The sequence below is a fragment of the Hippocampus bargibanti genome, linkage group LG03 (genome assembly GCF_051943395.1).
Source record: "Hippocampus bargibanti isolate YZ-2025 linkage group LG03, ASM5194339v1, whole genome shotgun sequence".
Taxonomy (NCBI): Eukaryota; Metazoa; Chordata; class Actinopteri; order Syngnathiformes; family Syngnathidae; genus Hippocampus; species Hippocampus bargibanti.
The window spans coordinates 13674712-13691968 of NC_142736.1; the positions used below are offsets into that span (position 1 = coordinate 13674712).

Consider the following 17257-nt stretch of genomic DNA (forward strand, 5'->3'; position numbering starts at 1 on the left):
GAACAGTGATAAATTTTGCACTGGCACATGGCCTTCTTTCACAGCACATGGTTTTAAAAGGTTTAATACAAGTCATCATTTGTCTTACAAGATCTGGGAAACTCTTAGGCTAGTTTTTGTACCCACAAAAGATGACGACACACTTTTATGAAACATTTGTTGTTCATGAAGAATGCATTTATATTGTGACTACAAACAATCCATTTAACCCCTTGAACTCCCCTTGAACTCCCTCCAAATTTAAGAACATTTCATTTTAAAAGGAGTTGCTATTATTTTCAGCCGTGCAGGTTTACTGTCAGGACTTCAGAAGACCAGTGTAATGGCCTTGTCAATTTTACATTGCAAAGTGTTTTAACAGTGGCTATCACCTAAAGCTGTTATGATCTCAGTCTTCCTGCTTAAGTTGACATATTGTGTGAGTCACTATTTAATTTCAAAGAGTTTAGCCAGTGTTATTTTTTTTAAACGTCAGAGTGAACATATAATTAGAAAAAGCAGGGGTTTAGGCCTCTTAAGTACAACTAAATTTTTTGTCGGTTTGATCTTCACATTGTTCATTTGAGCAATAACATTTGACTGGACTTCATGACATAAACATTTTGATAAAAGATGATTCTATATTAGTATTGGTTGCATAATTGTCTTGAAGATTGTCCCAACATAGAAATTGTTTCATTCGTCCACGAGGCATTGACATTAAATTCCACATTGTGGAGGCCTTTAGCACAAGACCCTTGCAAGAAAGAATCTACATGAGGACATGATGACATAAAAAGTGACCACAAAGGGATTTCAGGGAAGGTAACGTAGACGTACTATTCATAATTACCCAAGTACTCTCGCTATGCATTCTGTAGTTAGGACTGGATGGTCTAACTGCAAGGTTATGAGGTAACATACAAAGCCTGTGTTTGTGTTCCACTGTTAATACTCTGAATAGTTTGTGGTTGAAATATGATGAACAGTGAGTCAGCCAATGGATTTGACATTTGCGACTAGAGAGGCAATGCTGATGTACTAATATTTTCACGTATTCACTCAAACCCTTGGAAAGTTCAGCCACCTGGATCTGTATGAATGCTTTGCGCTCTGTTTTCAAGAGCAATGTTCCATAGCCTGTTTTTTGACTTAGGGCCATTTTATCATAAGGCAATATTTCCATAGGGTATTTATGTTAAAATAGCGAGTTAAATTCTACTACCCGAAAAGTTATCCACTGTAATACAAATTTATCGTTACATACAATCAGTGATGTTTAACCCTCTCTAGTTATTGTACTTTTACATCATCGGGTATAGTTGTGCTGGTGAAAAAAGGGCATTTGCTACTTTTTACACTGTAGCCTTTTACCAATGCTGACAGCGAATATTCGTAGTTACAGGCAGAATCACTTGTTTAACCAGCAGTGAAAGGGCTTTTTTAGCTGTAGCACTGTGTTCAGCGACTTAAAATTATACTTTCAGCTCATATTTGTTGTAAGGCGGTCCTCAGTAAAACTGTTTCCGTCCTGCATTTTCATGTTGTTTGTTCATCATTTATTGAATTCAGCACAAGGGCAGAACAGTGTAAAAAAACTGACATCATAATATGGTGTCTGACAGTCACACATTTGAACTTGAAGCCTGCTGGAACTAAATATCGTATAAAGCGATTTTATTGAATGTAATCCAGGGGCAGACAGACAGATGATGTCCTCTGTGGACATGTGTGGTGCATGTCATTGTATGTAATTCAGAAATATGACAACATGGTGCGCTAAACCTCTGATTTATTGTAAAAATTAAATCAATGAACAAGTAATTGTAATAATCATATTTATTATAGTTTAAAAATTAAACCATTGATATTGCGCAGCGGGGGAAGGATCTGCGAATATAGCTTTCTCAGAGCTCAACCACGATATGCATCAGATCTGAGATGGCCATAAATATACTGTAGAGTCTGCAGTATTAACTGTCTGATCACTATGGCAAGCGGATTTGGGAATCAAAGGCTATGTTGAAATATACAGAATTAACAACAGCTTTCTAAAAATTCTGTCTGCTTATAAATTACTTATATTTTAAAGAGGATGCATTTTATTCAAGCTGTCACTCACGTATATTGATACTCGCCAAAACAGAATACAGTATAGATATCTGTAAGTGAGTTTTACTTTGACTTGTAAAAATGAAATAGAATTTGATATTTGTAATTTTGTTTGCTGTCTCAGAAATAATAATACTATCTGCAACACATTTTTTCACAAATTAGATCACTTTATTGAAGCATAGTCGTGGTACAAATTATGCAGCTGTGTCAGCTTTAAATCACAGCTTCAGCATCATCAGTTTATTTGATGAGTTCTGTCTAAGCAGAGCCTCACAAGAAAAGTTGGTTTTCGGGTTAACTGGTAATGTATTAAATTGATTGTATTGCACATATCCATAATGGACAGGTGTACTTTACATGTCGGATGACAAAGCCCATACATATAAATGTCAAAATGTGATATCATATGTGCAAAATGACATTCCAGGTGACTTGAACATAGTTGAACACAGAGCATAGTTCCGATACGATCTTTTACTGGGCTTGACTTGAAACTGAATGACGACACCACCTGTCCAATCTTGCTGTTAAATGTTAAAATGACTTACCATCGGTCACCACATACAGTATTTTACAGCTCAAGTGTGTGATGCATTGAATTTATAACTCAAGTAGGCCCTTTGCTTGGTATTTGATGATGCTTCATGCTCACAGTGGTTAGGAATTGCTGACTTTTATCCAAACAAAAAAAACACTCTTCATACATGAAAAAAAATATATATATTTAGCATAGACATTGTCAAAATACATCTTTTTCCATGCCTTCATTGTAGTAAAATGTTTAATGACTATTCCTGCCTGTTGTCTGCAGATGTGGACCTCCTCTTTCTGCAGCCCCCTCCTACTTCTCTGAGACATAGGGAGTGCTTTAACTAAGACTTACAGTCAATCAGAGTGGGGTCTTTAACAGGGCTTTCCACTGAATTTCTTTGCCTCAGTCCATCCCATTCACAATCACAGCCGTCATGCATGCGTGCACCCGCCAACATATGGAGTACTCCTACTTGCTTCTGTTCTGGACCTGCAGTCAGCTGTTAGGTGAGTCAAAGTGTGTTATGTGTACATGTGTATGTCAAAGCTTCTCCCCAATTTTATAGATTAAGTATTGTGGTGCTATTATTGCTATAGATTACATTTTGAGCGTGATCCATTCAAACTACATTGTAACATTTACACAATGTTGTTTCTGAAGTAAACTACCGAATAAGGAGCTGTGAAATATTGTCCCAAGTGTATTTTAAGAATGCCATTGACTGCCTTCTGTGAATTAATAGCTGTTAATATGAATAGCACCCTTTCCTGACAACGTGACCTTGTCGCCTGGGTACAGGAGGTAGGAGATTGCTGAGACTATATGGACTATATCACGTCAACAGGGTTACCCTGTGTCTCATTGGAAACAGACGTCTCCGCTTAAAAAGAATGTTGATGCTCTACTTCTCACAGTCAAGTTTCCAGTGACTGTGTAGGTTCTGGTTCTCATCCAGAACTGCGGTCAATTACCGGTGAAATCATTCTGGCATTAAAATTGTAAGAGAGACAGATATGAAATACTTGATTACAAAGCATATTCTTTTTTTAAGAATGCAAATAATGTCTGAATTTGTACCACAGTCATCGTGTTTACATCTACACAGCGCTAGCTATTCATTCTTGCTGTATCCTTGCTGACTCCCATTCAAGTATTATCCAATTTCCTTAAAGCAAAAAATCCTTCGAATGTTGATCCAGATTGAGGGCAACTGAATTTTGTTAAAGGTGAAGAATTTTGGCAGCCAACAGCAGTAAATAATACTTACACTTTGAAAAGTTTTAAGAATAAAAGGAATGTCTTTTGCAAATATTTAGCTTGATTTTGGAATTTGGTGGAAGTCGGAAATGGAATTGTGCCAGCAGTATGTGAATAGGGAGAGAATGCTGGATGTGGTGGGAGGCTTTGTCAGACATATTTCATCAAGCAAGAACGATGCTATGTTTTTGACCACAGTTTGTGTATATTGGGGCTGTGGGATGATCCCATTAGATAACATCAAATGAGAACATGCAGGTATCCAAGGGAGGAGACAAGTTCTTAGGCTCAGACGACAGTTTCCCTCCCGAAAGTCATCTGCCCTTTTAATGTGACGTCAGACCACCCCCTCACTCTCTTTTTAGAGCTGCCATACCTTTCTTTCTGTTAGTTCCTAGGCTGGTGAGCAAATAAGTCCAGTACTTCAAACTCTGTTTGCATCTTCCACCCTCTCAGCCAGAGTGTTTTCATGTTCGTTTCAGATTTTGTCTATCTGTCAAGCACAGCTTTTAGTCATCATTGATGACCATTCAAGACTTGCTTAATTGCGAGTGGTGGGCTGAACTGTATTTCACCACACGTTTCTTTGGGAGATAATACATCCTTCTTTCACCAGGTCTTGGGATTTTTCTGCATTTTGTTTAGATCAGAATACTTAAATTTAAAAATATAAATCATTATGTACAGGCCATGAAAAAAAGTGTCTTATTGCAGTACCGAATTAATGATCATCATCTCATATAATTTGCAATGTCTTACAATATTTTGTTTTTCCACTGTTGTATAGCCATGCCAAAGTAGTCGTTATCAAAGATCCAGATTTAGATTTTCAATATGATTTTTTTGTGTACACAGAATCTGCTTTGGTTTTTCCTCAAGCACACACGGAAATATGTAATCAGAGTGGCATCTTGGCCAATTCTTTGCACAATTCGCACCATTTAATTCAACATTGTAAAAGTGTGGGTTTGCTTGGGTTTGCCTGACTGGTCGCTTGAATGACCTTTATCAACAAACATTGTGATATACTGAGCTTTTAGGGATACAAGCATATTGTGTAGATTCATAGAATGTAGAGTAAATAATGAGAGCAGTGTCACCTCGGTGCAACTGTTTATTGTAGATATAGTAAGAAAAAAAAAATGACATTGCCCATTGGTCAATTATTTTGATCGATGTTAAAAGGGATATAATCGGATGATTTAATCGTTTGGCCAATTAATTGGTCAACATAATATATTCACAATGTTTATGAAATAATGGTGAGGTTCAATGACAGGTGGAACTTATTTACTGAAACGTCACAGCTGCAACGCATGGAAAATCCAGAGTGGGGAAAAAAGGGGGTAAGGAGGTATCTCTGCAGTGTATAGTTTCAGTTCTGCATTTTTTTCCCCATCATGCCGTGGCCTATGTGCATGCGAAAGTCAATACCTGATGGCATTATGGGGGCACACGTTGCCCATACGTACACACTTGCACATGCATGCCGTCATGAGTAACTGCCCTAACGGGATGCTAACTATGTTAGTTCACATGTACCGTTTAAAAATGCTTGTGTTGACCGCATAGATTCCTTTTCATAGCAAATACCCTCAGTATGTGAGAGGAGGCTATTTAAAAAAAATATTTATTGGTGGATTTATTTTTTCACAACAGCCCCTTGGATGACATCCCACCCAGCTAATAGCAACGTGTGTCACACGCTATGATGTTAATGTTCATTGACGAAATGTTGACATTTATATTTATTCGACACATTTTAAAGCATTGTAAAATATTAATGTTTGTGTGATGTTTTTTTTCTTTAACAAATTAAAGCAAAAAAAGAAAAATGCCTCCCATCTTTTTCCATTTTCAACCAATTTTGAAAAAGCTCTAGGCAGCCACTGATACGTAAAAAGCCACACACAGCTCAAGAGTAGCCAATGTGTGATCTATGTTCGAATGAACTTGGATTTCAGACACGTTCAAACAGTTTACCAGTCAAAATGGCAGTTTCCAGCTGTTTATATGTGTTCATAATCCTTTTTTTGTGATAGTGTAAATGACAAATTGTATTCAACCTATTTGTTCATTTGGGTTTGATGATGTGTTATTATGAAACCTCGGCTGAAATGGCTGGAGTGTCTTATTGTAGTTCACAAGGTTAATAGCCTGTTAAGAAGAGTGCAGTTGGCTGTTGTGTGTCAGGAACATCTGGTTTTGGATACTCAGTATTTACGTTGGCGGAGATCAAGAGGAATCTAAGTTGCCAAAATGCTTCATACAAAGTATTGTACGCTGTTTTTTTTTTCATGAAAACCATTGAAATAGAAGACCCAATGGATCAATAGAAAAACAGCACACCCCATAGATCTTGTAAATTCAGCTACCATAGAGAATGATTTGATTGTATTTTATCTTTATGTCTGGAGAATACACACCCACATCGACATCCCAGGACAGGAAGTAAACAAACAGTGAACACAAAAAAAGCTGTGAACCATCTGCATAATGTTTAATGATAATTACTTGCGACACAATCATGCATGCCTGATGTTAATGGCTAGCATGATGAAGTCCAGTGGCTGCTTTGCCTCACTGCGTCTGCGGTAGAGCTCCTACAGCTTGATTTTGGGCCAAATGCAACGTTGAACTAATGTCGGTCACTCCGACAGCCACCGGCTTTAAGTTTATTTGTTTGGGCAGGGAAGCAGCTACACAGGAAATCCAACAAGACCTTGCATTTAACACATGCTGACATTTCTTGGAATATTAAATTGTGCTGCCCCTTTAGCAGCGTGAAATGGAAACTGGAAACCTCACCCATTCTCATATTTTCACATGCACTTACTTTTTCCTGTCCATGTCTAAGCTTTCACTCATTTCATGGTGGCGCGTTATTGTTCCTCTGGAAATTCCTCTCTTTGCCTGAAGGACTCTACACCAAACGAAAAAAAAACAACTCTCTCTTAAAATTGATTTAATCAACACAAAACTGACGGTGCTGGTTTCCCTTGATTTTTATAAACATTTATTGTTCCTCAATAAACATCAATTAACCTTTCAGAGTGAGATCAAATGTCAGTTTGACATGGGAAGCATTCATTATCCGACAGGAAATGAGTGTGTGAAGAATGTGTCAATATTTACACAAGGAGATCACAGTGATGGCGGTGTGATAATCATGAGTTTTTATTTTTTTAGATGAGTTTTTTTTTTAACCAAGCAAAATAAACTGACTTCATTTTTGCTGTTTTTGATAGCCACGACTGACTTGAGTGACACACATCAGTGGTCTATTGACTCCGTGGCTGCGAATTGTGCCATAAGAAGAGAATGAGGTTGCTAAACATTCCCAAGGGTAACAGGCAAATAGATGTTTGGTTTTCTGTTTGTTTATAATGCTAACATGCCTAAATCTTCTCTATCTAAGGAATGCACGTTGTGTCAAACATCTATTCAGATGTAGCGGTGCTTAAAAACTGTTGGACAGCTGCACAGCTTTCCCGATGAGAAACAGCAGATACAAGGAGTCCTTTCACCGACTCATGTTAAATGGTATTACACTGTACACTGTGCCATTTCCCAAAAATGTTTATCGTCAGTTAGCTGGATAAACTCAATTATTGTGTGCATGCAGACCAGGTGTTAGGCGTAACCAAACAAGGATGAATTGCAGCAGCATTGCTATTTTGACAGACAGAATGAATGCACAATAGGAAGAGAGATGTCATGCATTTTAAACGACTGAGACATCACATGTTAACAATTTCATCCAGTCTCGGCTCGTCAAAGAAAGTCACAGACGTCATAGTTTAGTCAGCAAAAAGCCATGTTTAGCTCCTCATTCTCATGAATAAAGGGGCATTAATAACATAGTTTTGGCCTCATCATCGTTGATGAAAACAACACTGGTTTCATCTTACAACAATGACGAACGATTTCTTCGACATACCATGTCGAAATCAACTTGGATAGAAAACAAGACTCATCACATGGTCCAACACGTGGTGTTTTTCTATGACCAAAAATGCTGGAGCATTTTTGGTCAACAGCTACTTAAGTACTGTATTTTCCACACTATCAGGCGATTCAGATTAGAAGACACACCTTTTAATAAATTGTCTATTTTAAAACAGTGTTCATATATCGGGCACACTGCTTTGTAAGGCGAATACTGAATGCGCCGGTGCTATGCAACTACTAGATGAAGCTATGCTAAAGGGAATAAAGCTTTATTTATATAGAGTAAGAGTGTCAAACTCATTTATTGTAATTAGGTTTTTTCATCTTTGGGGCCATTATGTATTTGGGGATGTTTCACCCCCTCCAGATTTTACATATAGAGCTCATGACAAATTCATGAATAACTAGTTTTCAAATTTGAAGTGAAAAATAATGTTATTGTGATTTACATGGGACAATTAAAAAAAATAATTGAACAAGCATCATGATGTAGCGGGCCAGATTAGGTCCCTGTGCCTTGACATAGACACCTGTGATATACAGTGAGACCTCAATTTACGAACTTAATTGGTTCCCAGACAGAGTGTGTAAGGCGAAAAGTGTGTATCTCAAAAAAATAATTCCCATAGGAAACCATTAAAATGGGAATAATCCGTTCCCGGGTTTCCATAAAATATACTTTTTAACTAAATAAGCCTTAAGACTACACACAACATACCTTATTCTATGTATAATAAATGTGCTATTGTATTGTAATGAAAGAAATACACTGCATTGTATCATAAAGTCACTTGGCGTTGGAGGTCGAAGGTCAAAGGGAATTGCTGTTTGGAAAGAGAGGCGCATTACATGACGACTGTAATTAAAGAAATAAACTGTGCTGTAAAATAAAGTTTTATTTACCCTTTTGATGGTCGTTGATGGCTTATGGAAGGAGAGTCACCTTCCATAAGGACTGTTGGCAACTTAACCTCTGGTGCTGTTCGGTCGTGTGCTTCCGCCGAAGATCACTCCGCCAGCCGTGGTGGGTGTGTATTATGAAAATAGTGCTTATTATAAGGTTTAATTTTCATAAATTTGACGTTTGTAAGACAAAAAGTTTGTAAGTTGAGGTGTTTGTAATTTGAGGTCTCACTGTATCGCCTTTATAACTGCTGCACCTGGAAAAAAGTCATGATAACTGGTCACAAACATGGATATCCATCCATCCATTTTCTGATCCGCTTAATCCTCACAAGGGCAAGACGCTCATATAGAAGAATAATTTGTCATGTTCTATCAATCTACCATGCATGTTTTTCGAATCCAGAGACCCAGAGAAAACCCACACAGGGACAGGGGAGCATGTAAACTCCACATAGGAAGGCTGAAGTCGTGATTGCCCCAAAGATGGATATTAAACATATTAATATAAATGGCATTACGAAAAACGAACTGAAATACCAAAGTTATGATGACAACAGATTCAACAGAAAGGCACACAAATCGCAGAAACTCATATCTACAAGGGGCCAACTGTCCTGAGCAGTTTTATGTCTCCTCCTCCCTTCGTTTATTTGCCGTATTTTACGGTGTACAAGGTGCACCGGAGTATAAGGCGCACACCCAAAGAATAGTGTATTTTCAAACATTTTCCATATGTAAGGCGCACCTTCAATGAATTAAAGTATTTACACTATAATATATACATATATAAAAGTTTTCCAAATACTGTATAAAGCACACCACATTATAAGGCGCAACAGGAGAGGCTGGCGTTCTGCACTACTTCTACAGGGTAAAATGGAGTCGGTGGCTGCTCACAGTAGTTGCGAGACCTGTTGTGGCTCAATATTACTTCACATATATAAGGCTCACCTGTGTATAAGCCGCAGGGTCATCTTTTGAAGAAAATGAAGGCTTTGGGTGCACCTTATACACCGGAAAGTACAGAACAGAACCGAAGACTGCTACTCCAGCAACCCCCGTGACCATAATGAGGATGTATGCAAAATGTATGTATGGATGGATATTATTTGCAACAACATGCATCAACATATATATTCAGAACCGTTTTTCTTGTCACATCATAGACCCAAATCTCAAACCTCAGTGCAATTCAAATTACAGTACAAACAAGGGTCTAAATGACACACAGTAACAAGCACAAAAGCAAATGCTGTATATTTATAGATATTTATTTCACAATTGCGTCACTGCTCTGCCTTAAATATCACATTGAACAAAATGTTCACTCATTTGAGTTTCATAGATCACTTCTCCGTTTCACCATTGCTTCTTGCTTATTTTACATTGCACCTATACTTTATACAGGTCTTTGAATTCTCTTGTAAACTTTCCTCCATTTGTAAAAACAGTTTATGCTATATGCATTTTACAGTGCCTATTCCGAAGAACCTTATGTCACTATTATAAATATATGTCACTATACACAACGGGTTGTTGGCAACACCTGCATCTCTATCACTGGAAAGATGGGGCCAGTGTACTCACAAAGTTGACTTGCATTGTCGCTGTTATGACTAAGTCGCTTTTTACCCAATGCAAATTGCAAAATGTTTTATACTAGAAAAGGCATCAATAAGTATACTCACAAAAGACCATGACTTTAGCATTATGAATTCAGAGTAAATCGCCATAAAATGCAGATATACATGAAAAACTATTGGCCGACATCTGTTTTTTTTCTTGTTAATAATTGGCTACACTAAAACAAAATATCCTTGTCGCAACTGTTCCTCCCGCTCAGTCGCCAAATTTCACATTCACACTTTCATTCCTTCCTCTTGTTGTTTGCATTCAACTTGAAGACCTCCTAGCAGGGAAAAAGGAACACTTGACTTGACTTGACCCTGAATACTGTCATATGGGGCGACAGATCTGAGAGAATGTTTGGCATGTAAGTGAGTGATTGAGTAAGCCTCACAGCGGGTGGACTAAGGAGAGTTGCTGGTGGTGAGGCCAGATGAGAAACTTTTGTATGCCACTGAACAAGGACAGTGTTAAGACTCCGTCACACTCACCTTTACACCTTCATCAACAATTATAGTCAGCTTCACAAGATTCCCCTTTTATGAACACAGAACATGATTTTACTCAATGTTCTGAAAAGATTCTCAGTGTTTAGTCTTTTAAAAGTCATGAGGGTCCTTGACATTTTTGCCCTTGACCTTGTATAAGCACTGTAGACAGAATGTTTCTGGTAAGCAGTGAAAATACCATTAGCAGATTAAATCAATGACATATGAGTTGCGACTAAGAGCAGTATACAATGGTTGTTGGTTCTGTGTTACACCTCTTCACAGACCAACATAAAGTCTCTATTCTTCATGAAGTACACCAGAGCTCGGATGCAAATGTAAATGTCATTGTGGCAAATATTTAAAGCGTGTTTTATCTTATGTTTAGACTTTTGATGAAAAGCAGGCCCACTGCTTTAGTTCTACCACCCGCAAAGCTGTCAGTCGATGTGAGTGACAGTTCACAATGTCGAAAACACATTTCCCCGGATCTGCAATCACACCAGAAAAACCAAAGTGCCTCTGAGGTTTTGACGATTTCTTTGGGGTTGTGTTTCCACACATTGCTGACGGAAACCGAACACACCACAATCATTACTATGGCATTGTAAAGAGCATTGTTGGACTTCATGGAAAAAAAAATGTATGACTACGTACCGAGGAAATGATTAGTCCTTATTGCTAAATTGTGGACGTTTTTTACTTCCCACACTTAGCATGGGTCTGCATTTATTCAAGTATTGGGCATTTAGGCAAAACTGACATGTCCTTATTATTTCAGCTTCTGTCCATCTTAGCTGGTGTAAGAATGTAAGAAATGCATCCAAATCACACTTCACGGTGTTTACTTCTACATGCATTGATGTTGCAATGCTCAGACATAGAGAGAGAAAATTTGGTTGAACACAACCCGTTCTATGACCTTCTACAATAAATGTTCTGACTGGAAACAACATACAGTAAAGTCTCGTTATATCGATATCGGATATATCGATAGTCCCGGTTATATCGATACTATTTCTATGCACGCACGGAGAAAATTACATGCAAACAGGGTCGGATATATCGATAGTCCCGGTTATATCGATATTTTTTCAGACTCCCTTGAATATCGATATAACGAGACTTTACTGTAAATTAAATTATGAATCCATCGTACAACCAAATTTTGCCAACTTCAAACTTTAGTTTTTAAGAAAAGTGCAATTTTAACACTTGTAACTCCTGCGGACAGCATTATAAAAGTACATTAATAATAATAATAATCTTCTTTTCCTTTCGGCTTTTCCCCTCAGGGGTCGCCACAGCGAATCAATGTCCTCCATCTATCCTGGTTTTGTGCGTCCTCTTCTCTCACATTTTTAATAATAATAATAATAATAATAATAATAATAATAATAATAATAATAATAATAATAATAATACATTTCATTTATAAGCGCCTTTCAAAACTCTCAAGGACACTTTACAGTCACAGGATATTTTTATTGGTAGATATATCTCGCTTATTGAATTTATTAAAGCTCACAAAACATGTACACAATAAAAAGTATTGAGTATTGAGAAAGGGTTTCTACAATTCAGCTACAAATGACAGATTTAGATATCTCCAGTTGAGATGTTGACAAAAATCTTGGTTAGAAAAAAAAGATACCTGAAAAAGTATGAGGTGATTTCTTGAATTGGAATTGATTGGTAGATTTGTTTATACTGGACTTTCTCACAATTCCATTGCAGATGTCCATAGTGCACTGTTGTCCTTTACATATCTGAAATGATGAACCCCCATACACATGAACGCTAAAAGTGCTGACATGCAAAATGACACTGAAGGTATCTGAAGAGACAAAACATAGGGTTGCGGCTTTCAGAAAGGTTCTCTTACTAGACTAGACTCGAAACTCAATTAGCGACATCTATCTGGTCCATATATTCAGTTTATGCTATTAATTGTTAAAATTACTTGCCATCGGTCACGGCGTAGTTCAAAGAAATGAAAAAAGACCCCAAGTTAATCATTTGTTCACTGAACTACACTCAAGTGAGGTCTACTCTGTGATATGTTGCCAACTTGCGTAAAGATTTTGTGGGTGTGAGGCCACATTCCTTAAAAGATAACCTTCCTGAAATAATAACAATGCAGCAAGTCATTTCAGAAGTTGTACTGCAATTGTTAGACAGACAGAAAATTTGAGTTGATCATCCCCAAAAAATTACAATGTGCACTCAAACCACTGTGTATACCATCAACCATCAATATGGAAATGATCAATGACATGGTAATCATGCTTTTGTTGAACCTTGCGTCGTCAAAGGTGTTTAAAGAATGAACAGACTTTATTGTGGTGCACTAACTTTGATGCTTTGATTCTTTCATTTGCTCTGCTTGGTTCCTGAAAGTAAGCCATTTTCATTTGGACTCATTCTAGGATGCCACTACTGCTTTAATATCGACACAACAAAACACAAGATCATCAAAGGCCCAAAGCAAGCACAGTTTGGATACACCGTTCAGCAACATGTGGCATCTGGGGGAGAAAAATGGTAAGCTACTCATTCTTTCGAAACATTGGCCTACTAAGATCCTGATCAGATCATTCACTTATAAAGTTGACTTTTCTTTATAGCTAATGTTTTGATTTTGTTTATCGATTCGCTCAACTCATTTCTGCCCTTTTTCCAATGCATTTGAGATATATGTTTCATCTTCATCATGAATCATACCCATACACCTGAATCACACAGGCATCCGTTGGCCAATTGGCACAGAGGGATGGCCAAAATTAGTTTGCTGCCACCTGAAACTACTGTATGTCCAAAAGGCAGTCTGCTATTGATGAGCTGTGAAACTACCGTTATTGGATTTTAATGGCTCTATATTTTCACTCTGTGTGTCCCCAGTGAGACACTGGCTTTTCAAATACAACCTCCAATGGTCTCAGAGGATGCTAATGCAGTTCAATTTTGGTGAAAAAAAAAAATTACTGACGTGACATGAAACGAAAATAATTTAAAATGGCACCTTTCTTGCTTGGAGATTGAAATACAGTAAAGTCTCGTTATATCGATATCGGTTATATCGATAGTGGTTATATCGATAGTACTGCTTATTACGATACTATTTCTATGAACGCAAGGAGAAAATTTACATGCCGCAGGATCGTATATATCGATAGTCCGGTTATATCGATATTTTTTCCGACTCCCGAGAATATCGATATAAGGAGACTTTACTGTAATTGAAAGGGGACGGGGCTAGTTCTCAGTGACAGTTGTTTGATTAGACCAAGCAGAGGGGGGAAAAATATCGCTCATTTCAGAGGGGAAAAAATGAATCCTGAAAAAAGCAACAAGAGAAACATCACCTGGTCCCAGTATCATAGAGAGAGACTGAATGATAAAACATACTCTTCATCACTCTGGCTCCAACTTCTTCCGATTGCTGTTGTCAGATCAGCTTTGGAGCCTTGTCATCAATCATATTCTTGAGCTTCCACCAAATATTTTCACTTGGAGAGAGATCCAGACTATTTGCAGGCCACCAACTTATGTGTATTTTATGAAGAGAGAAGCCGGAATGAGGTGGCTCGAGTATTTGATTTGGATGGTTCTTCGACGCCTTCCTATTGAGGTGTTACGGCCATGTCCTGCTGGGAGGACAACCCAGGACAGAACCCATTTTTTGCTCCCGGGGAAGAGCTGGAAATGATTCAGCAGAGGGAAGTCTGAGCTTTCCCACTATAGGTGTTGTCCCCGCGACCCGACCCTGAATAAGCAGTCCAGAATGGAAGGGTGGATGGATGCATGGATGGATGGATGGATGGATGGATGGATGGATGGGTGGATGGATGGATGGATGGATGGATGGGTCTCATCATCTCCAAACCTGCTTTAAATTGATAAAAATTGTCTGATATTCCCAATCGCCATGCCCAATGCAGATTTATCTTTCATCACTGAATATTGCTTTCATATACGTAGTTATACTGATTTTTTTGGGTGTGCGAGTTTTGTTTTCAAGACATATTGCTTTCAGGTTTGTGTCGTCTCACTTTGATGTCATCTTTGGTCTATCATTGTGCTGTGCTTACTTTGCACAGCCCTTCCTGACTTGTTTTGTACTTGGGCCAGATTTTAGGCAGAGCTGACTGTGAAGATCCGTCATCTTTTGCAAAATTGCACAATTCGCCTTCTTTACGAAATGTAGAAATGTACAGATTTCATGTGAAACAAAAGAGCAGATATTTTTTTTGAAATGACATCTCTTCTGTTGCAGCCAGGATTCATGCCAAATCACTTGATGCAATGGGTGTCCAAGGGGATCACAACAGATTAACTGCTGACTAATGATCAGATGCAATAGTATGCCAATGGTCATTTGGGCAATGGACATTTACATAATTCCAGCCCTTTTTTTCTCAGTATTGAGTCATTTCTTTGTTTTGTTTGGTTTTTTTTCCTCCCTCTGCTTAGTTAAAAAAGTGCTCCCTGACAACTACTTTTTTGTCGTAATTTTTTTTTCATCATTGATAAAGTCAAAACGTTAGCATTTGAAATGGCGTTGCTCTCCTTGTTTCTTTTTTTCCCAACAAATTTAAATAACTGAATGACGAACCTCAGGCCGGTGATTTAAATAAATTTTGCCAAGCGCAGTGAGAAGGAATATTTATATTTCTGCTTTAAGGTCCCTTTGCCAAATGATGAATCACTGACTTGGAAAGCTGGTGTGATCTTTTTGACAGTGTAGTATTTTTCTGATTTGTTTTATTTGTAACCTATAAGGATTCTGTCTAAAGGCAGCCATATGCTCTCGTTTTTTTGTGAGTATTGGCAGACAGTATAATATAACAATACATATGGTACTGATGAACAAGTTTTAAACGAATGAACTCTGTATATCTAATATTATTGGGCCATAACACCAAAAGCAAGGAAGGCACAATAATGAATAGGTTCAGCATGAAGAAGTTTTTGTAGAAGAATTTGTATGAAATTGCTGATTTTTGCATATCGAGAAAAAAGACAAATCACAGTACACTACTTGGTTTAAACATAAGGACAATATTATATGCAGTTTTCAGAATCTTGATCGATGTCCAGATACACCCCCACCCGTCTGTTCATTATATTTTCAGGAATTAAGACTGCTATCTCATTAAAATGAAATTGAGAAAGAAATTGCAAATAACAATCAAATCATCGTTTTAGTTACTAATGGATGAATGGTGTTGAGATAAATGCAGTTTCTGTGAAGAAATTAAAAATGGAGGTGAGTAAAAAAAACAAATACAATGGTTTTTGCCGCCATTAGAAGCTCAATTAGGAACAGCAAATTAGTATATGAGTTATTGACTGAATGAGTCCCCCATATTTATAAAATGGTGATATAAATTCAATTTTGATATTCATGTTTCAAATAAACCAAAACACATACTGAAATGTAACAAAAAAAATCAATGTGAAACTGAATTGCTCGTTAAAATTTATTTGAATGAATTGCTGTTATATGTAAAGCATGTCTGTCAAAGATGACCCCCCTACATTTTTAACACACAAAAGCTGCCCCCCTTTTGCAAAAAAAAAAGGACATCCCTGGTCTATTGGCTAATGTTACAAGAAAAAAAAGTACTTCTGAAAACTGTTTCGCCAAATTTGAGAGTAAAGTCTTCTTTTACTTTCGGCTTTTCCCTTCTTGGGGTCGCCATAGCAAATCAGTGTCCTCCATCTTCAGAGGTTTGATTCGCATGTTTGTTTTAGCCAAGCTTTTACGTCGGATGCCCTTCCTGACACAACCCTCTGTATTTATCCGGGCTTTGGGAACAAAGTAATTGCCGTAAATAACTTAATGAGAAAAATGAGATTCAAGGAAACATGAAATCAACTTCTACCACTCATTAATGAACTAATTCACCATGAAGAAAAAAAGCTGATTTTCAATCAACAATAAAAATAAAGTTCACATTGAGTGATTTGCAAATACTGAAAATGTCATGTTTGGGGGAGAGATACCCTTATGTCTATTTCATCAGATGGTGTGTTTTCAAGGACAAAATTTCACTGCGGACATTGGAAAGTTACAATTGAAGGACTAAATATGGACAGAATACACCCATCAGCTATTACTGTGGTCACTCACTGCAACATGTTCAATCATAGTAGTAACAACAGAAAACGACCTTCACATGTTGCAAAACTATGAATGTATTTTACATTAAAAGTCGTATTGTATTGCACTTTGGGCCAAATGGTATTCATGTAAAAAACATACTTTTTTTGTGTCATACTTTTTTTTGTACTTTTTTCATCCGTTTTTTGTTTCATACGTTTCAGTTTCTTGTGTTATTAATCATCTTTCACCCTGAGAGCTTGGGCTGGTCAGTGCTTTTGCTTTTGTGTATATTGA

The 17257-nt window shown here is 37.4% G+C and overlaps 1 protein-coding gene across 1 annotated transcript in view; it reads left to right on the top strand.

The window, feature by feature from the left end:
• Positions 1-2996: 2996 nt before the first annotated feature.
• itga11a (integrin, alpha 11a) overlaps positions 2997-17257 on the top strand; it is a 49410-nt gene continuing 35149 nt past the window's right edge. The window contains exons 1-2 of the mRNA XM_088992075.1: positions 2997-3132; positions 13284-13398. Of these exons, the coding sequence (XP_088848201.1) occupies positions 3060-3132; positions 13284-13398 (188 nt within the window). The 5' untranslated portion in view covers positions 2997-3059. The remainder of the gene's footprint in view (positions 3133-13283; positions 13399-17257) is intronic.